The sequence below is a fragment of the Anopheles stephensi genome, chromosome 3 (genome assembly GCF_013141755.1).
Source record: "Anopheles stephensi strain Indian chromosome 3, UCI_ANSTEP_V1.0, whole genome shotgun sequence".
NCBI classification, from domain to species: domain Eukaryota; kingdom Metazoa; phylum Arthropoda; class Insecta; order Diptera; family Culicidae; genus Anopheles; species Anopheles stephensi.
The window spans coordinates 24326309-24342471 of NC_050203.1; the positions used below are offsets into that span (position 1 = coordinate 24326309).

The 16163-nt window shown below is 42.3% G+C and overlaps 3 protein-coding genes across 4 annotated transcripts; 1 reads left to right on the forward strand and 2 right to left on the reverse strand.

Annotated features, from left to right (window-relative positions):
* Positions 1-10478: 10478 nt before the first annotated feature.
* LOC118511364 lies at positions 10479-12216 on the reverse strand. Its single transcript, XM_036054326.1, has 2 exons — positions 11789-12216; positions 10479-11720 (listed from the first exon to the last, which is right to left on the reverse strand). The coding sequence occupies exons 1-2, from the start codon at positions 12056-12058 to the stop codon at positions 11517-11519; spliced, it is 474 nt and encodes a 157-aa protein (XP_035910219.1). The 5' UTR covers positions 12059-12216; the 3' UTR covers positions 10479-11516.
* Positions 12217-12468: 252 nt separating this feature from the next.
* Positions 12469-13695, forward strand: LOC118511363 (UPF0389 protein CG9231-like). 2 transcript variants are annotated; one of them, XM_036054325.1, is made up of 3 exons: positions 12469-12606; positions 12968-13243; positions 13320-13695. In XM_036054325.1, the coding sequence occupies exons 2-3, from the start codon at positions 12969-12971 to the stop codon at positions 13543-13545; spliced, it is 501 nt and encodes a 166-aa protein (XP_035910218.1). In that variant the 5' UTR covers positions 12469-12606; position 12968; the 3' UTR covers positions 13546-13695. The 2 variants fall into 2 exon arrangements, with proteins under 2 accessions (XP_035910218.1, XP_035910217.1); XM_036054324.1 differs by having other exon boundaries at positions 12474-12700.
* LOC118511355 lies at positions 13668-16158 on the reverse strand. The gene is made up of 3 exons (XM_036054315.1): positions 15940-16158; positions 15289-15859; positions 13668-15216 (listed from the first exon to the last, which is right to left on the reverse strand). The coding sequence occupies exons 1-3, from the start codon at positions 16069-16071 to the stop codon at positions 13772-13774; spliced, it is 2148 nt and encodes a 715-aa protein (XP_035910208.1). The 5' UTR covers positions 16072-16158; the 3' UTR covers positions 13668-13771.
* Between the last annotated feature and the right edge of the window lie 5 nt (positions 16159-16163).

Consider the following 16163-nt stretch of genomic DNA (forward strand, 5'->3'; position numbering starts at 1 on the left):
TGGGAGGCAGACAGAGAGAAGGCTAGACCGAGCGATAATAAATGGTGTAACCACAATAAAATTGTTAACAATGGCAAAACTGTGCGTGCACCGCTTTATCCTATTACATATGAGCGTTTTATCTGCTCAAAACCGATCAGAACCGATAAGTTGGCATTCGGCAAAAGCTGCCTAAAGGGGAAGTTGTTTCTTTTGTCTTTTGGCTTGTGTGTGTGTGTGTGTGTGTGTGTGTGTACTTTCCTTCTTGCCCTATCATCTGGCAGCAACCAAAGGAAGGAATCGTTGCTAATGGGCATGTAAATGCGTCCCACAATCTGTGCGCCTGTATTTACACCAGTTTATCACTTGCACGAGAAATTAGCTCTAACCTTGCGGGCTAACGTTTAGATCTGGTGGGCATGGGATAGGGATTTAAAGTTTACCCAAGCTTCGGTAGAGGGTAAATTGGAAGATGATAGACCGATGTGGGGTTTCTCGAGTTGAAACAGCATTGTGGTAGAGTTAAACTTTCTTATAACCGTTTGGTCATAAAAAAAATTTTATTAAACCTAGAGATAATTTTACAACTCGACTTATCGTTTCGAACTCCTAATTACAACTGATTTATCATCGCCCAGCTTGTGCCCTACTGTCGGGAACCCACGATGGTTCCCACGGTTTGGCCACGTTGGCTCTCCACGTGCAGCAGTGTCCTTTTCTGGAGCTGTCTGCGCGTGGCCAGTGTCGCGTTGCTCGGCGTCTTCGTCGTCATCGCTTTGCTCGGTGCATTCTGCTGCGTTGCAGATTCTCGATGCTCGATGCCGTTCTGCGTTGTCGTCTTTTAGCCCATGCTGCGATGTCGTCTTCGATGCGAGATCAGCTTAACTCGGCTACGATGTCTTAACTCCTCCCCTCTTAAGTGACTTTGCCCTCAAAGTCTCGCTGCTGCGTGGAACGAGATAGGTCGGCTGACAAAGGTTTCGAGTTGTTTCGCTTGAGTCATGTCTATTTTTACTGTAGTTCTCTTGAATTGGAAGAATAGAAATATTATACATGCGCATATGCATATTAACGCAAATGTTCCTCCAAATATGTTAAATTTCCATCTCAAGGAGTCGTTTTGTAGGTTGATACTTTTTAGCTTTTCTCTGTGTTCTATTGTGAGGTTTTGTATCAGTTGAAGAGGCGGTCTATGTTTGATTTCGCCTTTGTCAATGTTAATTCCTGTTGTTGACTTAAATGGTTTACCAGGAATGGTGACTTCATTGTTTGAATAAATTTCTCCATTAATGATGATGTTACAATTTTCGAATTGTATGACGTAGGAACCGTTCAGTACTTGGTTCATTTTGCTGCAGTTTGATGCGATTTCTGCTATGACGTCATTGATTAGTATTGTGTCTTCTTTGATTCTTTTTATGAAGCCTTGGCTATAAATCTTTTCGTAGTCACATTGTGAATCTTCTCTTTTCACAATTTGTTGAATGCATGTTGTGGGTTGTTGTATGCCGATTTGCGGACATATATAAACGTCTTCTTGTTGTTGGCACTTCTCTGCCATGGAATATACGTGGGTTTGATTTTGTAATATATAGTTCTGTGTGACGATTATACGTGCATCGTGTTGTATTATCGAATCGATATAGTCGTATTCGTAGATTTTTGGAGATAGTTTGGGGAACTTTAGCATGTATAGTATATGAGTTTCATTTACTGCAACTTGGGCAGTTGATTGCCTTAGCAATTCTTCCGGTGTGTTGTATTTAATGTTATTCTTTTCAAGGAACTGTTCTATTGAGGTCAGATCCTCAAGGGATAGTAGCTTACTGCTCGGAATCCCGTGTTTAGCTAACAGTATAGCGTCTTCTATGACATCCAATTTTTCTTGTAACATATTTATGTTGGGAAGCAGAATAAGTTTTCGATTTTCTACTTGGTATGACTCATAGCGTTCGTTCTCGATATTTACGACTTGGTTAGCGACATCAGTTATTTGTTTCAGCCTGTCGTTGAAACCTTGGTTGATTATTATTTGTTTGTTGCTTTCTGCTATCAGGGAGTTCATTGTGGAGTTAATGACATGTAGGTCGTCGGCGTCAGGAGTTCCGGCGATCCATTTCCAAACTTTACCTATCGTGTCCCATCGTTTTTGCCTTTTCACAAACGGTTTGATTTTCGCCAAAGTGTCCTGTAGCATGCTAGCTTTTATTCTAATTAAATTGTCGATAGGTTCAGTAAAAATTCCATTTGGACTATCTAGCAATGTTTTCTCTATTGTTTCGTTGATATCGGCTAAATCTATTGGATGAATTGTTCTAATGTACCCAATTTGTACTTTAGCTTTCCCTATCGGTATTATGGCTAATGGATCATTTGTTACATTATGTATCTTAATTTTACTCGATTCTATCGATGAAATAGCGATAAGGATTGTAAGTAAACTGGTTCGGTGTCATCCGTAGATATGGTTGCTTCAACCTTTGTTGTAAATGGTAATTTCTCGTCAGGTGGATTAACAGTTGCATTGTTCACCTCCACTTACGGGGCTGTTTCCTTCACCTCCTCTGACGGGGCTGGTTTTCTTCACCTCCTCTGACGGGGCTGGCTTTCTTCACCTCCTCTGACGGGGCTGATTTTCTTCACCTCCTCTGACGGGGCTGGTTTTGGAATCCTTTGGTGATGTCTTCCTTCTCGGTGCGGCGGCAGAATCCTTTTCCTCCGATAGACTGTTGCTGGCAACTATCGGCTACTCTGGTACCAACTCGCACGGCTGCCTAAAGTGTTCGATAACTTCTGCACTATGCACTTGTGACACTAGCACTAACGCAGTCACTAAAGTTCACTGCACATCAGTTTGTTTTCACTTTTCACAGGCGATCGGGATAGACTTCCGAATGTCTATGTCGGCGTAACTCAAGCACTAACGCGGTTACTGCACTTCACAACACTTGGGTTTTCCTCACCAAAGGTCCCTATTCGGGCGCCAGTTAAACTTTCTTATAACCGTTTGGTCATAAAAAAAATTTTATTAAACCTAGAGATAATTTTACAACTCGACTTATCGTTTCGAACTCCTAATTACAACTGATTTATCATCGCCCAGCTTGTGCCCTACTGTCGGGAACCCACGATGGTTCCCACGGTTTGGCCACGTTGGCTCTCCACGTGCAGCGGTGTCCTTTTCTGGAGCTGTCTGCGCGTGGCCAGTGTCGCGTTGCTCGGCGTCTTCGTCGTCATCGCTTTGCTCGGTGCATTCTGCTGCGTTGCAGATTCTCGATGCTCGATGCCGTTCTGCGTTGTCGTCTTTTAGCCCATGCTGCGATGTCGTCTTCGATGCGAGATCAGCTTAACTCGGCTACGATGTCTTAACTGTAGGTTTCACCGACTGGAAAGCTCTTGAGGTGTTTGATATGAGGGGGCGATTCGCTTTTGTTGCGAGATATTCATAGACCTTTATTTGTCTTGTGCCGTTATGTTGTGAAAATAGTTCTTAAACTTTTTTGGATGGTATAGCAAACCTTTAAATAATATTATAAAAATAATATGTTGACTTTTTGTTGAACAGGCTTCACTTACCATGTTTCTTATATATTTGAAAACCAAAAAAAGAGAGTTCGCGAATGATAGATATAAAAGATTATTAAAATCAATCTAACAGCTCTCTAAATAAATAAAAAAAACTTAACAAATCTTATCACGAAACAATAAAATATAATGGAAATGAAATTGTGACTTGATCACAGAAACACAATCGCAAAAAAATAATTTTAAATAGTATGACAAACAAAAAAGATAAATAAACAAAACCATAACAATAATACGAAACTAGTAAAGTCAAGACAAATATCAGTGTCAGAACAACAGAACGTTTAAAAATACTTTAAAAAAAATAAAATAGGTGAAGAGAACAAAAGAATAAACAAAAGCACCACAAGGCTTCTATATAATAGTAATTGGAAAGTAAGAAAGATCTAAAACAAAAGCAAACATTCAATTTCGAATAATAGGGAGAGAATCAAGACATAAAGACGGAAAAAACAAAAAAGATGGGCAAAAACAATATCGACCAAAAAAAAACAGGCATTTTCATATAAAAAAAAAAAACAGGAAAGCTTGAATCAATAACATACCAATAAAACATAAAAAGTACATAACAGCCTAGGAAAAAAATTGAAGAAAAAAATAGGACAATAAACACAAACTAAAAAAGACTTATATCACCGGATGGTAAAAATACTCTAGTATAAAACTAAATCAATATAAAAAGGAAATAATAAATATCGCTTAAAAAGAAGTGAATCACTGTAAATAAAACAACAATCAAACTAAAAGGGAAACAAAAAGGATATAAGAAACGGAAATATAAAACAAAACGAACACAAAACAAAATAGTAAAATTAATCAAACAAATGAGAAAAACTCAAAATTAAATATAAAACAAGACAACATGAAATGCAAAAGAACAGAAAGACATGAAAAAATACGTATAAACTTAAATGCAAGTAAGAAAAGCTGCTGGTTTCATCCAAAAATATATTAATAATGTACAAATCATACTAAAACACAAAGAGGATGAGCTGTAAATCCGTAATACTTTAATTGCAAACTTAAATGAGCCATTTATCCACTTTTGTTGCTTTTTTGTCCCAAAGCGAATAAAACTGTTGCTTTACTGTTGGGTTGGTTTTATTGCACTTTTTTCATGTTTTATTGGATTTTCTTTTATTTTTTTTTCGACTCCATAATTTATCTCCCAACCAACTGTAGTAGTAATAGCCTCGTTCCGTTCCGAAACACATTAACCATAATAATGTTTCCACCCCTTTTTGAAGTAATTATGTTTTGCGACATATTTTAATTGCGTTTTAAAAATTGATCACTAAACAATGCCGGACTTCATCGGTTTTATTATTCAGCACGTACATACCTTCACCGACCACTGCTCGAAAATGCATCCCAACTCTGGTGGGAAGGCAAAAAAAAACACAAAACCGTTTGTGCATTTGTGCAAAGCCCTTTTCTAATGCCCACCTCCCGCGTAGCACCTGATATCTACTTACGGACTGTAAGGGAATTATTTATCTGCACAAAACCCTCGGCTCGGTTGGTCAGGTACTGGTACAGACAGCAAAGCGTTGCGGCTTAGTATGCTGCCATTGTGTGTGTCTGTCTGTCCGTGTGTACGTCCGGGCATTATTACTGCATGGAATATTTCTTCTCATATTTACCCTCTTTGGCGACCTCTCATGGCTTTCCGCCAACCCTCAACCACCAGTTGGAATGAAATTAATTCCTGCTCATCCTGCCATCCACCCTGACAAGTCAGCCGTTGGTAGTGTATGCGCTTCGGAGGTCGGATGTGTGTTTGCACCTTCGCAGGAATGTTGCAGGGGGTTGCAGAATAAAAGAATGGATTTTGATGACTGGCTCCACTAAGCCACCGATGCAAGCCTCATTGACCTTCCCGCTAGCTCTTTCCTTTTCCGCTCCGATTCTATGTGTTCATTTCGGTTGGGTGGAGATTTGAAGCCTAACCTTAGTACCGCAAAAAGTCGTAGATTCACAACTGTCAACTACTCCCGGTACATCTCACTAGCATCAGCACGGCAGAGTGATAGAAAAGAGATGCGTACAGCACCGTCCGGTCATCGTCCGATGGACATCCAGGGTTTATGACATATTTTATTGGAGAAAACGGTTTTCGGTACACACCGAGCCACAAACAACCCTTACGAGGGAAATATTTTTGTTCTAGCTGCCTGTCCATCTCTATCCCTTCAGCTGTCTCTCTCTCTCTCGCTCTGCCAGCTCCCATTTATCTCTGTGAGTCAAAAAGCTACGGATGAATTCTGACACCCGAATTCAGCTTTGTCCCATATACCCGGTGCCCGCTCGCTTTGTTATCTCTGCGGTAGGTGAATTTTAATGAACGATAGCATGGTAATCCCTCTTTTATGATTTATTTATGGCTGCAATTTGGAAACGATGTACTATCTACACCACCCCCCCCACCCCCACAGGACCACGCAGGCAATCCAGCGTCTCACTGCTGAACGATTGTTCAGTTTTTGATCAGCGACAGTGTAATGGATGGTACCAGTCGGTCCGGCGTATCATGTGATACGCAAAAAAAGGACCACCCCGACCAACCCGTTGCGGGGTTGCGCACTTCTGGCACGGTTCAGGTGGTATGACCTATTCTAGGAAAATAGGGTGTGTGTGTGTGTGTGTAGAGGGAGGACCTTTTTGCGTTTGCCGGGGAGGATTGTAGTTCCAAAAATGAATTGTTCCATTGCGATCAAAGTCGATTGTAGGTCATGTGGAATTTTGGACCGGGCCAGGATAACGGAAAGATTACACACAGTTTTATGAGGTCGTTGGAAAACCCACATACACACACACACAAAAAAGATCCAACAAAGTAGTTAAGTGCCTGTTAAGTTGTGTTGGGGACATACGTTAAGCTTGTTGGATGGTTTAATGTGAGGAACTTTTTAAGCAGGCGCAGGGACATGGTAGCTATGAATATTTGATTTTACTCTCCTTGATAATTTGCTGAATGCACCTAAATGTATGCAATGTTTTTAGACAATTATTAATCACTCGGGAAGAGACATTGAAGTTTTTCGTCTGCTGATCCTGTATAACCCGAACATGTGTGTAATAAGTTATAACGAATTTTCAAACAACGCATCGAATGACACACAAGTATCTTAGGTGCTCAAGCGAAATTAATTGCATACTTTCCGGCGTGATAAAAGAAAAATTCAATGTTGGAAAATTACTAGCTAGAAATGTATTAAGAGATATCCAAAAATTCACATATTTCGACTAATATCTAACCTAATAATCAACTATGCTTAATTTTCATCAAAATAAAGTTTTCAATTCCAGTCACGGGTGTAAGGTTCAGTGAAGCATCTACGAACAAATTTTCACGTCTAATGGTATGTCAACCACGATGTCATGTTTGTTTATTGAAGTGGAAAATTCACGAAACTTCCCCCCGAAAAGGTCGATCTTTATCACTAGCGACGCTCACTATTACGTTTTTTGGTATTGCATGGTTTAGTCACATTGTAAAGCCTGCCTCCAAAGAAGCTTGCTCGACACCTTCTCTCAAACCATTAAAGGTGTAATCACAAGGACTTTTCCGAACAAAGTGTCTAAGCGACAGTAGAAAATGGTACTTGAACCATTCAAGCTGAGTTAATTATTTTATCGGAATTTTCGCTTCAACACCGGGCGAAGCGGTTGGGACCTCGATTGATTGATGTGAGCCGAATATATGCATTGGAGGGTGGGTTCGAAAAACAGTGAAACAATTTCGAAAGAATGCCAATAAATCTATCGATTCATTCATCCATTTTGTTCTGCGCAACATTAATATTCTACTTTTTAAAGATTCCCTTTACCCGTTACAACAGCAGGTAATGCTAGTCAAAATTGCTTCTCGCTTACAACGCTGTAAGTGCATAAATTTAGGCGCTAGCATTAATCAGTACTACGGTAGAACAGAAAGCGCCCGCAGCGTTAAAGAATAATCGAACTTTTTTAATATAAACTTTTCCGATTCACAATCTCGTTTTTCGGGACCATAAAAAGGTTACGACTGACGAGCATGTTACTTGTTGTTATGTGTTTGCCTTCCCTAGCAAAAGCGGAATCCTGTTTCGCGAGAATCGATCTCCATCCACCGAGCGCTCGATGGACGCAACATTTTCCCGCAAAACAGTGCTTAAGTTTTTCAATGATCATCCTCTTCCGGGATGTGACACCGTTTGAAAAGTCGCTTAAAAACATATTGTTAAAGTTTTATCCTTAAGCCTTGTTCCCGAATGAAGTCACACATACTCAAGTTCACTGACATGGTGGGTTTGTAAGATGGGAGAAACCACAGGGGAATCCATCGTAATCGCTGTCAATGCCCGTGTAGCAGCACGTGAACAACCAGCCTTACGCACTCCACTTGGTTGTGCTGAAAATTAAAGCCAAACCCAACCCAATGAAAAGTGTTCCCCGAAGTGTACTGTAGAGGAATGAAAATTAATTAGAATGTAGAACTTTCAATCGAAACGGTCTCTTGTGCACGTAGCACCACCCGAAGAGGAACAAAAAGGATTCGGATACGCGTACTGCCAACCAAACACGTGTTCTACTGTGCTTACTGGTGTTCTCGGCTGAAACGCATCTGAACCAGCGACAGATTGAAATTGATGATCGAAATAACCGGTTTCGTTGAGCACAAATGCAGCGGTGTAATGAAAGAAGTAATGAGAATGGTGGTCTGAGAAATCCCATCGTAAGACAGTGAGGCCAGCTGCGTTCGGGAGTTTCGCTTTCCTTGCGTTCTTTTCTTCGCAGTGGCACTGTTAATAATGGTTGCGATTGCATTAGCAAGAAGCACCAATTAATTAATGGTTTCTGGTGAGGCTTTCGTTTGACTGGGAGTTGTTCGAATAAGTATTACATTTGTTGCGGATGGTATTACCTCTTGAGCAAATGAATGGTTCGTTTTTATTGAAAAAAAAGTTAATATATTTTGAAAAGAAATTCTTCTTCATTTTTTTCAGATATTTATTTATCAACTTTAGCTTTTTAATTTCATACGGCATTTACGTTTGTTTGAGCCTGAAGTTATGCAGTTCTGAAAGGGGAAAAATTCTAAGCTATATTAGCTTCTATCATCAAAAAATTATCGTCGGAGGTGTAAAGTTTTCAAGACGATGAACAAATCCTTAAAATGTCAAGGGTTGATAGTCAATAGTTCGCAAGATCGAATGGTATCGAATTTGTCCGAAACCGATTGCAGCCATGGTTGTACAAATGTTGGCCTGTATCCGATTTACTGGATTTACGGGTGCTGGTTTTATTAGTATTATATATTAGGCTTATAAGAAAAAAGGTCTAGAAGAATATGGCATATAAAAAAGCTCTAAACACATTCGAAAGATAAGACAGAACATACAAAGTTGATAATGTGTAAGAAATAATTACACACTTGTAATACAAAAAAAATAGATAGATATGAACTTAACTGTCCAGGTTGCCAAGAATGTTACTCCCCGTCTATAAAGACCCCCTTGACGGTCATTTTTGAGCTAAGAGGGGATCTTTAAACACGCAAAAATACGATATTTAAATTCATACTGTATTGCAAATTGCCTACATTTAGGCGTATACAAATAATATGAGCTTAGCTGTCCTTCAACTTGTTTTTGAACATTCTGTTAATATTTCCACAATGATTTGAACTTAGAAAACTCTTTATAATATTTCTATTAGATTATCTTTTGAAAGTTTATCCCTTTTATTACAAAAAATTGAGTTAAAAATTCATCATTTGAAACAGCATTTTTTGCTCTCATTGCAGCACAAAACTGTCTTCGCAACAAAAATCCCAAGGATTGCCTCTGCTTGTTGCGGCACTTTTTCAAGTTCAAATTAATTCCAGCCTAGTTAGTTTCGGCTCCAACTTTCTTTTTTTTATTCAATCTTGCTCCTACGTTTACAAACCAAACAACACCCACTGCATCACGTACACGTGCCATACGGTGTGGCATGTCTGGTGCCGGGCGTAACGGCTTCCGAACAGCCCACAAAGGCCTGGTTTCCAAAAATCTATTAACGATCACAAACCTAACTACCGTCTGCAATGGCGCTGGTAATGGTTACACTTCGTCAGCTACAGACCGAGTGCGCCACAGCCCTAATGGGGCAAAAGGAGGAATGCTAGCAGCGGCGACTGGTAGATTGTGTGGTACAGCATATCTGTATGCCATTCTTCTTCTAGCAGTAGATTTTTTGTTGTTGCCTGCACACACTTCCAAACCAAGCACCCATTCCGTGACACAATGTGTAGCATGCTGATGGTGCGTCGTATCATCGTTCCGAGACCGTGGATCGCCACAGTGCGTTGGGCAAGAAAGTGTATTACTCGAAGAACGAGATGTGTTGTGTAGACGAGCCAGCCGTTGCAGATAGGGTTTGGTAGTATGGAAAGCACAACCATAAACCATGCACTTGAAACTATCCACTGTACCGAGGCATCATCACCAACTTCCGGGATACGTTCTAGCAGAGGCATCAGGCAAGGCAGAAAAAATAGCGAACAGTACTACGAACCGAGGTACACACAAACGTGTGGCCTCCAACCCTTACATAATGCATGGCTTTTACTGCTGCATGGAGGCGCATATTTTCTTGTGCGCCTCGTGCCAGAGCCTCCATCCAGCACGGGAGTACGCACTGTTGGTTCGGTTGCGATTTATTCGATGCGATGTGTGCTGTGGTCAGTGGGAAATGTTGATTGCTGCTAGCGAGCACTGCCACAGGAAATTCAAAGATAAATCGTTTGTTTCTTCCTATAAATTTGATTTTTATTTCTAGTTTTCAATTAACTTTTCTTATTCTTTCTTTTTGTTTTACATAATTCATATTTCTATTATTTCTATTGTACTGTTTTCGCTTTTCGTTATTTTTTTATTGCATTTTCTTCATTTTCTTAAATTGCTTCTGTTAGTGTTTTTTTTATTATTTTTTTTTCAATTTTCTTAGCTCACATTTTCCCAAATCTTTCCCATATTTATTATAAGTTGTACCGTTATTCGCCACTATTTTCTAACATTTATTATTACTATTTCTTCCGCTCCTACCACCCCACTATCGGGCGAGTGCAAAGACATGGTGTGAGGTCCATTTACTTTAAATTTATTTCCTGAGCTCGTATGCCGTCGTTGGCGTTGGATCCGCTGGCGGGCTGAACCCGGATAACACGCAGCAAAACATGTCCGCGCACAGATGGGAAAGTTTTCTGTTCACCGAGCGCTGTTTTATCTCCTGTCGCTGCTGCCGGCGACAGGATCACGTCGTATTTCGCAGGCGTCGCCATTAGACATTGTTGTTGATAGTGTTGCGTGTTCCGTGCTGTTCCGTTACAGTGTGCATTGAGCGATTCAATGGCAATACATTTCTGAACCCGAATGAAATGTGACTAAACCTCCTACTCTACGTTCATTTTTGTGGGATATTTGCTGCCCAAATCCCTGAACCATCCTACAAATACTTCGAATCTATTGGAGCGTGTCGTTCCGTTAACGGTCACCTCCATCAGTTACAATGATTTTTATGATGAATGAGGATAGCTTTTTGGTTATTTTGGACAAGTCTTTGTAGCTGCTGCATTCGTTAGTGGCAGGGAAAATGGGTTTGAAGGATTCACTATTTAATGGTCTTGTTCTCGCGAAGAGCACTCGAGATGTGATGTTAGATTATACGTATAGGGATTTAATTTGAATTTATAACGTTTTTAAATTGTATTTATAACGACTGTTTCTCACTTGTTATAGTAAACTAGAAATTTCTCCTAGTCCATATTTCTCATAACAAATCAATTCAAGATCGCCTTACGATCGTTCAACGAAACGATTAGCCCTTATTAGTAAAGTATATTATGCTCCAAGATTTCAAAGAAAAATCCTGTCCATTGCACTTGTCGCTCGTAAATGCAATTTCCCTTCGCCCTACATGTACCAGGGTCATTCTGGTTCCGTTTTCTTCTCCCGTTTCTTCTTGGTCGGTGGTGCATCGCTCGCCTGCTCGTTGGAATCATAGAGCCCGGCCCGGATGAATCGTTTTGCGGCGGGCTTGTCTAGCTGTGGCCGTTTGGTTAGATTATCGTGTACCATCTCTAACCGTTTCATCGCTTCCCGCACACGGTCGAGATCCGATTTGATGTCATCCTGTAGGAAGTAACACAAAGTAGCACTGTTAGCATACCGTCTTCAAGCAACAATCAGTTCGCACTTACCATAACCGTGTTTGGGCGGCCGAGCAGCTTCTCGTGCATCCAGAACAGAGCATTTACACAGAACGCACATAGCGAATCGAATCGAATCTTTTCTTCCAGCGTAAAATTGGCGTAATGTTCGTTCTCACGGGTCACGTTTGCCAGCGTTTGCTGGATCTGGTCAATGGCTTGCATGAGGTTTTCGTTGTTGCGGATAAACACGAGGTCGCCCTGCAGTACGCCATATTCCGCAGCGTTCTGCTCCTTGTCGGGATCAATTTTATCCACCATTGTTTGCACACTAACGCGGTAGATGGCTAATAGAAAGAGTAGTTGGAGCAGGTTTGCAGATAAAGCTTATATTAAAACGGTTTTGTACGCTTTTTGCACTGTAGCGTGTTCGACGTACGCACCGGGAGCCCAGAAACGTAAACAAACACAGGCCGCGGTGGAAGCTGTCAAATTGCTCTGAAGCGTTTCGTGAAGCGTTGAAGCTAGCGGTCAAGCGTTTGTATGTGGAATTATTGAAATACCATCGAAATAATTGAATCTAGGAATTACAAATTCAAGATTCAAGGCAGGGCCACGCAAAATTTTTACTCTGTAAATCATTGTAAAATTTCAATTTTTTTTTGAAAATGGAAATAAAAACACGATTTTGATCTGCAATTGCAAATGACATTGCTAGTGTGTACAGCGCCATGACAGTTCGCTCAGCTGTTTGTTGCTGTTGTAGCGAATTGTTTGTTGGTGGGGGAAGGGATTCCCAGCGATTGATACCTTTTCTCTCTCCAAATAAATAGTGCATCAGGAAGAAATTCCTGATCATTTTCTCAAAAGTAAGTGTACCTGTGGAGCTGTTTGTGTGTGCCAAACGTTCTCAATCAAATTCAATCGTAAGAACCATCCAAGACCCTGTGTTTTTCATTTCGCGTAAGTATTGTGTAATCTTGTTGTGGTCTTGCTCAGTTTATGTTTATCTTTTTTTATTTCAATTTAAAACATTAATTTATCTTATTTCACCTACCTTAACTTGTTTCATTAAACCGTGATGAATTACCCTTTTTAGCCGTTGCATCGAGTGTGCAATCCATAATCTATGTTGCACTCCGATCATCCATCCATCTCACTCAAAACACCGGGACCGGTTTTATGATATGCTTCTTTCTTTTTCCCTCTTTCCTTTTTCTACGCACGTAGGATGAATTACTTACGCACAGCATGCGAAATTGCACGTACATCGTCTGGCGTTTCGCGATCGGCGACGCTGCTACGATCACGTAGCACCACCACCGGTCGATCGCTCTGTTCCCAGGTCGAGCAAAAGCCACAGCAACCGAAGCCTTCTCCCGCAGGATCCGGCAGTAATGGATCGACCATCAGCACACACACCCACTCACCGAATGCGCTGGAGAAACGTATGCTGGTGTTTACCAAGCGGTACAAAAGCATCGAAGATGTTCCTAACTTTGTTAGGTAAGTGACGATCGCTCTAGAATTAAATATGCCTAGGAGGGTATTTTAATGGCATACTGATTCTGTTCCACTGTAGCCAGGAAAAGATGGAGCGTGTTCGCAATCAGGTGCGCATCAAGATTGCCAACTACATGATGATTGCTACCGCGATCGGGTGCATCGTGATGGTGATTAGCGGCAAGAAGGCGCAGGAGCGCGGAGAATCCGTCGCCAAGATGAACCTCGACTGGCACAAGGAGTACAACGAGAAGGCCCGTGCCGAGGACGAAGCATCGGTGGCAGCTGAGTCGAAGAAAAAATAAGCTTCCCGTAAGGCTGTGCTGTTTCAATCTGTAACGAACGTTTAAAGTGTGAATTTTGTTTAGGCCCTAGCAGAACGATTAATCCATCGTGTAAATACACAACACAAGCTATGTAAACAGCGTTTTAAGGCTTATCGGCACCCACACGTAGATGATTCGGCGTTGGCTGTTTTATTCTTCCGTCCCCTATACAAGGACAACTCTCTGTCTCTGCCTCTGCTCGTATCTAGTATAGCGTAATCGATTCAACGTTGTACCACTGGCTAGGATCGCGTGCCGATTTGTTCGTTTTACGCTGTATCATGCGGCGCAAGGAAGGAGCTAGCGATTGGAGCTCATGCAAACATTCCATGTGTGTATGGACGATGTCCAGCATCCGTTGCAACTGGGCGCGCAACGTGTCCTCCGTCGAGAGGATAAACTGTTGGTAGTGAGAGTCGAGCAGTACCATGATCCAGCTGACCGTCTGCTCATCACTATCGAACGTGTCACCGTTGTGAAGCGTTTCGGAAAGCGTTGCCGATGGATCCAGCAGTAGATGCTCTAGATGCTGCATCAGTACCGTCACGGAGCTAAAATCTAGCTCCTTCCGGATGTACTGCGTCATCGGTTTACGGTTAAAACTGCACGAAAGCACCACATTTAGTAGATCGCGATGGGACGGGTGGTTGGCTTGCGCTTCTACGATGATGTCTTGATTGGGTAGCTCCGATTCGAGCTTTTTCGGTACCTCTACCGTTTCCTGCTCGGTCTCCTGTTCTTCGTCGTGCTCGGGAATGGGTAGAGACAGTGCGTACTTAAGCGCTTTAACGATCGTCCGTTCCGAGATGACTGAGTAGCGCTTGAGACACTTGGCGAGATCGACGGTAAGCTTTCCCTGCACTAGCACCGGTACAATACGGTCACTAATTTCCACCTCCGAGTATCCGCTACGTTCCAGCTCTTCTAGAATAATTTCAAACTTTTCGCTCAAAATCAACGGTCCCAGCGTATAATCGGCATTGTTGAACAGTTTTATCTGTACCATATCCTCCGGCAGCGAGTCACACTCCACCACATCGACCGGCAACGATTCGCGGTAAGCCTCACGAAGTGCTTCGTCAAATTCGTATTCACTGTACAACCGGGGGCACGATGGCTTGCCACCCGTATCGCCGTCTTCCTCGTCCTTTTCGTTACTCTCGCCAAACACTCCACCTTGCTTCGCCTTTTCGGTCATTGACTCGCTAAACGAGTATGTGTCCAGAAACTCGCACTCCTCGTTAATGCTTTCGTCGTCGACCGTGTGCGTTAGGTCGAACGTTTGCTGGCTCCCGATCATGTCCGAAAGTTGCTTCTTGCTTATCTTAAACGGCACCACCGCAAGCATCTGGCCGAACGCGAGCAGAATGTTGCTTTCCACCACCCAAAAGCGGGACGACGCAAAGTACACCTTGAAGAACTGTTTCGCCTGAAACACTTTGAACTGTACGTTGAACAGGACCAGTATGGCACCGTCCTGGTTTTTGTTGTTCGCATAGAACGCAACGTAGTCCTTGCCGATGCAGGTCATCGAGAGTGGTTGCTTCACGTTGAGCGTTTGTACCATTTCGATAACGTTGCCCACACCTTCCTCGCGCTTGGGCGATTGGCCGAGGGAAAGCTGCAGGTTGAAGATGCGACTATCAGACCCTGGCGACAAAGACAAAACAAAAATGGATCAATTTGTATAGCCGAAGCTGATGTGGCAATATCGCAACTTACAAATAGTCAACAGCGAAGGTCCATCACTGCCATCCACGATGCAACTGCTCGCGAGCTTGATATCATCACCGATCCGTTGCAGTGCAATCTTTTCGAACCCTTTCTGCAGCTTCAAATCGCCCGGATTTAGCAGCGCATAGTGAAGCTCCAGCGAACCATCGTCCTCCTTCCGCACAAAGTACGTCAGCAGCGGTGTTCCATTGTCCAGCACCAGTACCTGCACGTCACGGATTGTGTGCGTTTTTGGATTCACGTTCTGTACCGCCCCTGTACCGTCGGTCGGATTCGCTTTGCTTTGTTTTCGCGTTTCCAGTGCACTTTCGAGCGATTCGCAGCTTCCATCGGTGTACAGCAACAACGTTTGACCGTTTGCCAGCGAGAACAGGTCCAGTACGGAGCGATACAGCTTCACCTTCTTCACCGTGTTGATATCGTTGTGATCTTGGCTCCAGCACCGTATAAATTTCCCTCCGAAAACACCGACGTACCGTTCGGATCGAAAATCGTACACCACCTTACTGCTGAGACGGTCCAGCACGGTCCAGCTTCGGATTTGTCTCTGATTGCTTAGCTAAAAGGACAAGAAATCGAGTTGAACAGCGGGGGGCGACATACAAACACCGCTGTTTTCCCCCGGTTCCGAGAGCTTACCTTCACGACCAGTATGATATTTCGACCGAGCGTGTTGATAACACAACCCGGATCAACATCACGCGACAAGCCAAGGAAATCGTCAACATTATTAATCGGACACAGATTATAGTAAGCGAGTAATTTAGCCATTTCGAAGCCTTTTTCCAACCGATCAACACACGCGGAAAACAAAACAACGTGCTTTTTGTTTGCGGTACTCCATGTGACAGTAGTTTGACAGT

Coding starts and splice junctions, on each gene's coding strand:
- LOC118511364 (XM_036054326.1), bottom strand. CDS start 12,058: ATGGTGGATAAAATTGATCCCGACAAGGAGCAGAACGCTGCGGAATAT. Junction 11,721..11,788: donor GCCGCCCAAACACGGTTATG/GTAAGTGCGAAC, acceptor TACTTCCTACAG/GATGACATCAAATCGGATCT.
- LOC118511363 (XM_036054325.1), top strand. CDS start 12,969: ATGAATTACTTACGCACAGCATGCGAAATTGCACGTACATCGTCTGGC. Junction 13,244..13,319: donor GATGTTCCTAACTTTGTTAG/GTAAGTGACGAT, acceptor GTTCCACTGTAG/CCAGGAAAAGATGGAGCGTG.
- LOC118511355 (XM_036054315.1), bottom strand. CDS start 16,071: ATGGCTAAATTACTCGCTTACTATAATCTGTGTCCGATTAATAATGTT. Junction 15,860..15,939: donor ATATCATACTGGTCGTGAAG/GTAAGCTCTCGG, acceptor TTGTCCTTTTAG/CTAAGCAATCAGAGACAAAT. Junction 15,217..15,288: donor ACCTTCGCTGTTGACTATTT/GTAAGTTGCGAT, acceptor CTTTGTCGCCAG/GGTCTGATAGTCGCATCTTC.